Source organism: Corvus brachyrhynchos, unplaced genomic scaffold (assembly GCF_000691975.1).
Source record: "Corvus brachyrhynchos isolate BGI_N302 unplaced genomic scaffold, ASM69197v1 scaffold182, whole genome shotgun sequence".
NCBI classification, from domain to species: Eukaryota; Metazoa; Chordata; class Aves; order Passeriformes; family Corvidae; genus Corvus; species Corvus brachyrhynchos.
The window spans coordinates 407,456-416,167 of NW_008236807.1; the positions used below are offsets into that span (position 1 = coordinate 407,456).

Sequence of the window (8,712 nt, forward strand, 5' to 3'; positions counted from 1 at the left end):
CGCCCGAACTCTCCCTGGGGTGCCCGCACCCTCCCCGGGCTCCCTACACTTGCCCCGGGGTACCCACACCCTCCCCGGCGTCCCTATACCTTCCCCGGAGTGCCCACGCCGTCCCGAAGGTGCTCGCTCCGCTTTCCTGGGATGCCCGCATTATTCCCCGGGATACCCGCCCTGCTCCCGGGAGAGCCAGCTCCGCTCCCTGGGGAACCTGCTCGACTTCCGGAGGGAGCCACGCCACTCCCTGGGGTATCCAAGCTCCCGCTGAGGTGCCCACACTATCCCTGTCCCTGGGGTGCCCATGCCACCCCCAAGGTATTTGCTCCGGTCCCTACGGTGCTCGCTCCGCTTCCCGGGATGCCCACAGGGATACCTATGCCACTCCCTGGGGATGCCTGCTCCCCTTCCAGGGGTACTCACGCTACTCCCTGGGGTAACCGAGCCCCCACTCGAGGTGCCCAGGCTGCTCCCCCGTGCCATCCCTGGGGTGTCCATGCCATCCCTGGGATGTCCACTCCGCTTCCTTGGGTTCCCAGGCTGCTCCCTGGGGTGCTCAAGCTCCCACTCAGCAGTGTCCTTGCTGCTCCCTGGGGTGCTCACTCTGCTCCCTGCCTTCCCAAACCTCTCCCTGGGTGCCTCATAACCCCCACCCAGAGTGCCCAGGCTGCATCCCTATGTTTCCTGGGTCCCCACTTTGCTCCTGGCATTCCCACACCACCTCCTCAGCAGTGTCCAGGGAGGTTGGGGGCAATTTTTAGGATCCATGTGATGGACCCATGGCAGCTGCATCACTGTGGGATTTCAGCCTGGGTGGGTCCTGTGTGTTTTCCACGGCACTGGGAGTTGTCCATGGCTGCTGAGCTCAGAGTGTCACATCGTGTCTTGCCTCTCCAAAAGCCCAAAATCCCAAAATCCCTGGAGCGTGAAAGCTGAAAAACTTTAAGATCACTGAGTCTAATGATTAACCCAGCACTGCTGAGGCCACCACTGACCACAAGTACTTTTAAGCCCCTCCAGGAATGGGGATAGCCCGGGCAGCTCTGCCAGGGCCGGACAGCCCATTCCTGGAAGGAATTTTCCCAATATCCAGCCCGCCCCTCCCCTGGCCCAGCCTGAGGCCGTTCCCTCTCTCCTGTCCCTGTTCCCTGCGAGCAGAGCCCGACCCCCCCGGCTGCCCCCTCCTGTCAGGGACTTGTGCAGAGCCACAAGGTCCCCCCGGAGCCTCCTTTGCTCCAGCCTGAGCCCCTTTCCAGCTCATTCAGCTGCTCCTGGGGCTCCAGCCCCTTCCCAGCTCTGTTGCTCTTGGACACAACAGCTTTGAGGAAAATCTCATCACAGCTCAGACATTGGAAGCATCCCTTGGTTCATCCCCCGGGAGCCCCTGGAAGCAGCAAGAGCATTATGAAATATTTAATTCACTAAAAATGTGGAAACTGAAGGATTCTGTGAAATAAGGCTGGAAGGGAGCACAGAGCTTTGGGACAGCTTCAGTGCCCTATCTTCTCTAAGCTCCTGTGTGCTCCTGAAGCCCTGGAAAAGTAATTCATCCCTATTTAGAAAGGGACGATGGGAATGGCGAGGTCTGTAAAATATCTTGGGTGACAAAAATAAGCCAGAAGAGCCACGTGAGCTGGGAGGACACGAGCCCTGAACCTCAGGAACAGGCTAAAAATAGCCTTCCCTGATGTCATTCCCCCTGACCACTGATCTCAGATGTCCAGACAGCATTCCAGGCAGCAGTGGTGCCACCAGGATCCTTGCTTGGGGCAAATAATGTGGTTTTAGGGGGTGTTAGAGAAAAAGAATAATATTTATTTCTTTTAGTTTGGTTGATGGATAATTCGGGATGTGCTGCTGCATCCCATGATGTTCCCACCGGGTATCCAGTCCTCTCCTGCTTTCCATCCCAGGCCCAGCTGGTCAATTGGAAAGATTTTTCAGCTAAAACATGAAGTTTTCTTTATTTCTGTGATTTTGGCATTTGGCATGGATTTTTCGTGGGTCCAGATTTGTGAAATTCCTCTTCTCTTCACTGTTTTTTGGCTCATGGCTTTTAAATTTTGAGCAGAAAACCCCTCACCTCTGTGGGCCTTTCCCTGATAATTTTTTAAGGAGAACAGCCAAATTTTTCCCGGTGTGGATTCTCTGGTGTCCAGTTGTGGTTGTGCATCCTTGGGAAGCTGGATTTGGACATGGGATGACATCACACGGCAGCATCTCCATGCCTGGGATCATCCTGGCTGTATTCCCGGTGCTGGCACATTCTGCTTCCCAACGTGCCGGAACGAACTCATCCTCCAAAACCGGCATCGCTGGAGATCACTGGTGGTGAAAGACAAGAAAAAGTGAAGTAAAAAATTCATGGAAATGCAAAATCCATGAATATTGGGCACTTTTCAACCTGGATATTTGATGCCAGCAGGATGCAGGGAATTCAGATGGAAATGAGGCAGCTGGAGATGTTTTCCTGGGAAGGTTGGCTCCTGGCACCGCAGCTCCTTTGGGAGGTGGGCCAAGGATGGGATGAGTCTTTGAGCACCTGGGATGATGCATCCATGGGAAATTCCAACTCACTGCCAAAGGATAAAAGCCTAAATCCTGCATCTCCAGGGCTGTTTCCTCCCCTTTTCCCCATTGGAATGTGTTTTGTTTCATCAAACAAGCTGAAATCCATGGATGGCATGAGATGCCGGATCGTGATCCTGGAGAGCGGCGTCACTGGGGTCTTGTTGAACAACTTGGGCATTTTTTGGAAGAGAAGATTCCAATCAACTGGAAAAAACAATTCTTTAGGATGAGGAGAACAGGTTTAAAAACTGGAAGGCATAAGCAGAGCTGGCAGATCCCTGTTTTTCCCGGATGGTTTTGGTGTTTCCGACCATCTCCTGCTGCGCTCCCTTCGGAGAAGCACCTGGAGTTGGCACCGGGTGGGATTTTCATTCACTAAAGGCACATTTCCAGTCTGGTGAGTTGTGAGGGTGTGACAAAACATCCCCAGGTGTTTCCTCAAATCCTGGTTCCAAGAGTTGCTGCCTCCTGGAACTTTGCCCACGGCTTGAGAGGAGGCAAAGAGGCTCAACACACGCGTGGTCCCCGTGTTCACTCTGGCCACGCTGACTGCAGCCCTCAGGGTGTCCCGGTGCCAGGATCACCCTTGGATCCAGCCAGATCCAGCCGAGCACCGAAATGCAGCAAATTCCCCCCAGGATGTTCTGGGGATGCACCTCGAATTGGGGCAGGAGTTTTTGAGGATGGAGACTTTTATCTCTGGGTGTTTTGGGTGCTGCGGGAGTGCGTTGTGTTCCTGTCCCCACTGCTGCTGTGCCACTGACCCCTTCCCCTCCTGCTCCCATTCCCACTGTGCTCCCAACCCCACCGTGTTCCCATTCCCGTTGTTTCTATCCCATTGTGCTCCCATTCCCCCTGCGCTCCCAACCCCACCGTGTTCCCATTCCCGTTGTTTCTATCCCCATTGTGCTCCCATTCCCACTGTGCTTCCAACCCCATCATGCTCCCAACCCCATCGTGTTCCCATTCCCACCATTTCCATCCCCATCCTGCTCCCATCTCCACTGCCACCACATTCCTGTCCCTGGTGGCTGCTGTCCCTGTCACCAGCACATTCCCATCCCTGTGTGCTCTTGTCCTCACTGCCATGGCATTCCCATTCCCATTCCCACTGTTCTTCCATCTCCATCCCATAACGATCCCAGCCCAACCGTGCATCCCTCCTGACTGGACACTGCTCCATCCCAGCTGGACATTGCTCCATCCATCCAGCCATCCATCCATCCATCCATCCATCCATCCATCCATCCATCCCAGCCATGCATTCCATCCTATCCGTACTTCCCATCCCAGATATCCATCGCTCCATCCTGGCTGTATTTTGTGTTATTCCCATTGTACATCTCTCCATCTCTCCATGTTGGCTCCCATTGGGATACGGGAGCTTCCAGCAGCCAGGATCATGGATGAGCCATTCCCTCACCACCACAGGGATCCAGGTGCTGGCAGTTTTGGAGCATCTGGAAAATTCTTCCCCATTGCACCAAAAAAGAAAGGAAATTTCACCAGCCTGGTGTGGAACCTCATCCCGATGCCGAAGGGGAAGCAGGAACTCCTTTGGGAAAAAACAAAGCTGTAATGATAATCCATCACTGTCCCACTGCCTGGGATACTTGGATTTCAGCTGTCACTTTCCAGAGCAGAAAAAACCCTGGGAAGTGGCTGGAGGACTCAGGCAGCATCTGGAATTTTTCATGTCCAGCTGCGAAATGAGTGGAGACAGATGGGGGCAGTGAGTGCAGAATGCAGCAGCTGGAGATGGGATGCAGCCAGGGTCACTGGCCTGGGACGGTCACTGCAAGGGGATGGAATTCCATAAACATTCCGTGGTGGTGGGAGGAGCTGCTACAGTGACCACAAACACATAGGAAGTGGAGTTTTCCCTTTCTCCCGCCACCAGAGGAGCTGCCACAAGCGATCCCAAACATATTTTCCCTTTCTCTATCCCCTGTGTCAGGCACAGGGCCCCTTTATTTTTGCAGGCTGGATGAGGCTCTCCCAGCCCCAGGGCAGCACCAAATCCCTGTATCCACCCCTAGGCAGGATTTCACAGGATCATGGAATGATTTGGGTTGGAAAGGAATTTAAGGATCGCCTCATTCCATGTCCTGCCATGGGCAGGGACACCTTCCACTATCCCAGGTTGCTCCAAGCCTCATCCAACCTGGCCTTGGGCACTTCCAGGGATGAGGAGTGGGGAATTCCCCAGCACAACCAGAGGTTGCCTGATCTCCCTGCTGTGATTCCATCTTTTTTCCATCCCATTCCCATTCCAGTGCGATGCAGCCGCCCCAAGGCCGTGGCCAACGCTCACATCGACGCTGGGAACCGCACGGAGCTGAATTCCCTCCTGCGCTACTCCTGCAACCCGGGATACAAACGGAAAGCCGGGACCTCCAGCCTCATCCAGTGCATCCTCTGGAACGGCTCCGAGCCCCGCTGGACCGACCCCACGCTCCAGTGCATCCGTAAGTCCTCGGTAGGAATTTGGGAGCGGGGACGCCTCTGGCACCGGAGGATGGGAAGAGATGTGGGAGCCGCCCACATCCAAAAGAAGCAGAAGTGGGAGGGAAATTATGGAGAGGAATTTAATCTGTGGAATTCCTAACGGATCACGGGTGATGTCCATGGGTTGGAAACACAAAAGTTTAGTGCCTCACATCCTTCAGTGCTGCCAGACCTGGGGGAGGAAGTTAAAACCTGGGAGAGGATGGAACATCAGGAATGTTGAATCTACAAACCACAAAGAGTCTCTGCACAGAACAGAGGTGCCTGATCTGGGAAAGCATAATTAAAAGGCTGAAAATAGGGATTAATTAGGATAAGAAGGGAGAAATTATTAATCAATAGAAGGGTAATCAGTAACTTGTAGCCAATGAACATGAATTCCTTTGTTTGCTAAAATCTAAAAATAGTTAAAATTTGACAACTGAAATCTGGGATTTGTGGAATTTCCCCCGGAAATGTTGGATAAAAGAACGTTGACTTTTGAATCCACCGAACCAGAGTTCATTTCCCAGCTGATGGTGGCTCCCTGTTGTGTCTTCCCAAAGGAGATCCGGCTCTTTCCCAGGAAACCCCCAGCCCGGAGCTGCCGCCGGCACCGCACACGGAGAGCACGACCCAGAGGGGTGAGCAGGGGACTTGGGATTGGGTTTGGAGTGGCCACAGCCACGGCAAAGCCACAATTCCCAGGGAGTGGAAACCACAACATTCCCACGGCAGGATCAAATTCATCCAAGGGTGAAATCCCAGCATTTTGTAGCTGTTAGATGGAGGTGCGGAAACAACGGCGCTGCCTTTTGATTTCGGGAATTTAAAGGCTTCCCACTGTTTTCCCAGCAGGAACCACCTGTGCCAGCCCAAATTCCAGCCCCTCTCCAGCTTCCAGTCAGTCACCTGTGCCACCAGCACCTGATGGGATGTCCCCAGACAGATCCAGGCCACCGGAGACGCTTCCAACACCGGACACATCCACACTGGGAGAGGGCACAACCCCGCTGCCCGTCCTGCCCACGGATTATGCCGCAGGTTGGGCCAGTTCCCAAGGGAATGCAACCCTCCCCGGGGGCTTGTTTCATCCACAAAGGCTCTTTTGGTTTTCCAATGGAATTTTCCCTTCTCTCCAACCTCCTTTTTAGTGAGGCTCCTCCCAGCATCCACCCCTTTCCCACCTTTGCAGCTCAAAATCTCCTTTTCTCTCTTCTTTTCCAGTTGCCATCCAGTCCGTGGCCTCTTCCGTCGGTAAGCTGGGAAAAAAAAACTTATTTGGGAAAGGAGGGGCTTATTTTCTTTATTTTTTTTAAGCTTAAAAGCCCTTTTGGGGGCTGCAGGAGCTTTATTCCATGGCCAATGGGAATGCCACCAAGGGGGGGGAAGGATTCAGCACCCAAATTTCTTCACAGAAAGAAGAATTCCCAATTCCATCCCTCCAGGGGTGGGGATGGCATCTTGGGATGGTGCCCGGAGTGGTTTGTGATGGTGCCCGGAGCTCCTCATGGAGCTCTTTTGGTGGAATTCATGGGTTGGGAGATGCTCCTCACTCCGTGTGTCCATCCCACAGGACTCCTGGTGCTGCTGGCCGCCGGAATCGTGGCCATCTGCTGCTGCAGGAGGAAGTAAGTGTGCCAAACCCCAGGGATGAGTTTTCCAAGGCTCCTGTGCTTTCCAAAGAAAAGCCTTGGAATGCCGTTGATGCTCCTCTTCCCTCCACAGGTACACCAGGCAGGGCTACACAGTGACGGAGACGAACATTCCCATGGTGGCTCATTCCTCTGGGAATGAGGAGGTGGCACCTCCTGTGATTGTCCCCACGGGCTGAGCACCCCCGGTGGGGACGCTCGGTGCACCCATCGTCCCGAGGGATGCCGGAGGATGGAATGCCGGCTGCTTCCCTGAGGGGTGGCAGAGCACATCCCGGTCTCCGCGTGGAGCAGCCAGGGATGCGCGGCTGCTCTTCCCAGCCTGAACATGGATGACTCCCAGGGATGATCCAGCTCCAGCACCCAAAGGTGGGTGGGTGTCCTGCACCGGGAGCTGGGATTTCAGGGAATCGGCCCTGGGGATGCTGGTGGTAGGCAGGGAGAGGGTTGGGATGCTGGGATGGGGTTTGGGATGAAGCTGAGCTGCCCTGCCCCAGGTAATTCCCATTCCCTGTCCGGGAGCATGGATAGAGTTGGATTACCTGGACACCAGCTCCATCCCTTTCCTGGCTTTGTCCATAAATCCCCGAAAATAGATGGAGAGGGACCCAGTCCCAGCCAAGCATCCCTTCCACATCCTCATCCCTTTCCTGGCTTTGTCCATAAATTGTCCCAAATCCCAGGAATTAGGTGAAAGGGACCCAGCCAAGCATCCCCCACATCCTCATCCCCTTCCTGTTCTCTTCCAGCCACTGAGCTGCAGCCAAAGGTGCTGGGACCATCCCACCCTCACAAAGCTCAGGGATCCTTTGGAAGCACTGCCAGTGCCAATCCCAGCTCTGGATCCCGATCCCGGCTCTGGATCCCGATCCCCACTGGCTCACAGGGAACCCAAGCTGGAGCAGTCTCACTACAGACACCATCGAGGACCAAAGGCAGTAACACAACTTAGGGAATGTTTTCCTTTGTGTGTTTTTCCTTTATCCATCAGAAGTTTTTATCCACTTGTTTCCTTACCCAGTTTTTATCCAATTGTTTCCTTACACTCTGGAAAAGGCAGCTCTCTATTTTTATGTACAAATAAATATATTTTATATAGAAAATAGCACTCGGAGCAGTGGATTCCTTAACTGGACGTCTCAGCCAGGATGGTGGGAAGGACTGGATTGGGATGAATCCATCCCCAAGGCACCAAGGGTTCATCGGACACCACGGGAATGAAAGGTTCATTCCCATCCTCCGGAGGTGATGGTACAGTGGCAGCTGCTTGGGAAGCAGGAGGGATCCAACAGCTGAAATTCCACGGCTTTTCCTGGCTGCTCTTGTCCTGTTTGTGCCTCGGATCTGGGGATGGGTGACAGGCACTGCACTGGGTGCATCCCTGTTCCCAGGGAACCCGGGATGGTCGGGAAACAGGAGAGGCTGGAAGGGAGCACTGGAGGTGCCTGATCCAACACCCACTCCAGGCTTTGTGGTTCCATCCAGATCCAAGTGTTTGGGGGAATTCCTGCCCATGTAGGAATTCGTTCCTGGAGTCGGCTTGGAAAGTGAAAGGAGAGGGAGGGAAGCAGTTCCATGAACAACCATGGAAAAAACCAGGATGCACGAGAGCTTCTGCAGCAGCTCCGGGCAGATTCCTGAAACCACTCTCAATTTTGAGTTCCCATGGCACAGGCTCTGGAATTGTGGCACGGAGAGCAGGATCCACCCGGATTTACAAGAGTGCTCCTGGGAGGGCTGGGAAATATTTAAGGATATTTAAGGGAAGGGAAGAGACAAAAAGGAAGTGTTAAGGCTTTTTTTTGGCTATAAATTTAATTTTAGGGTTAGAAATCTCTCTTCAGTTTGTCCCTGAGTTTGGCTGAAACCAAACCAAAGGAATTTTTCTGCTGCTGTCCCATTTCTTCCCTCCTGGCTGGCTGCAGGGAGAAGGGTAAGAGTCCAGGGAAAACTCCTGCATGCCAGGTTGGAAAAAGAATGCGGAAAAGGAATTCACCAGGAGAGC

The 8,712-nt window shown here is 53.7% G+C and overlaps 1 protein-coding gene across 4 annotated transcripts; it reads left to right on the forward strand.

The window, feature by feature from the left end:
* Positions 1 to 1,225: 1,225 nt before the first annotated feature.
* Positions 1,226 to 7,793, forward strand: IL15RA (interleukin 15 receptor subunit alpha). Of its 4 annotated transcripts, XM_017728000.1 has the most exons (8): positions 1,226 to 2,962; positions 4,842 to 5,033; positions 5,619 to 5,696; positions 5,908 to 6,096; positions 6,280 to 6,309; positions 6,629 to 6,683; positions 6,781 to 7,076; positions 7,457 to 7,793. In XM_017728000.1, exons 1-7 carry the CDS (start codon positions 2,857 to 2,859, stop codon positions 6,884 to 6,886), a joined length of 756 nt encoding a protein of 251 aa, XP_017583489.1. In that variant the 5' UTR covers positions 1,226 to 2,856; the 3' UTR covers positions 6,887 to 7,076; positions 7,457 to 7,793. The 4 variants fall into 4 exon arrangements, with proteins under 4 accessions (XP_017583489.1, XP_017583486.1, XP_017583488.1 ...); XM_017727997.1 differs by having other exon boundaries at positions 2,870 to 5,033; XM_017727999.1 differs by having other exon boundaries at positions 2,870 to 5,033; positions 5,911 to 6,096.
* The last annotated feature ends 919 nt before the right edge of the window (positions 7,794 to 8,712 follow it).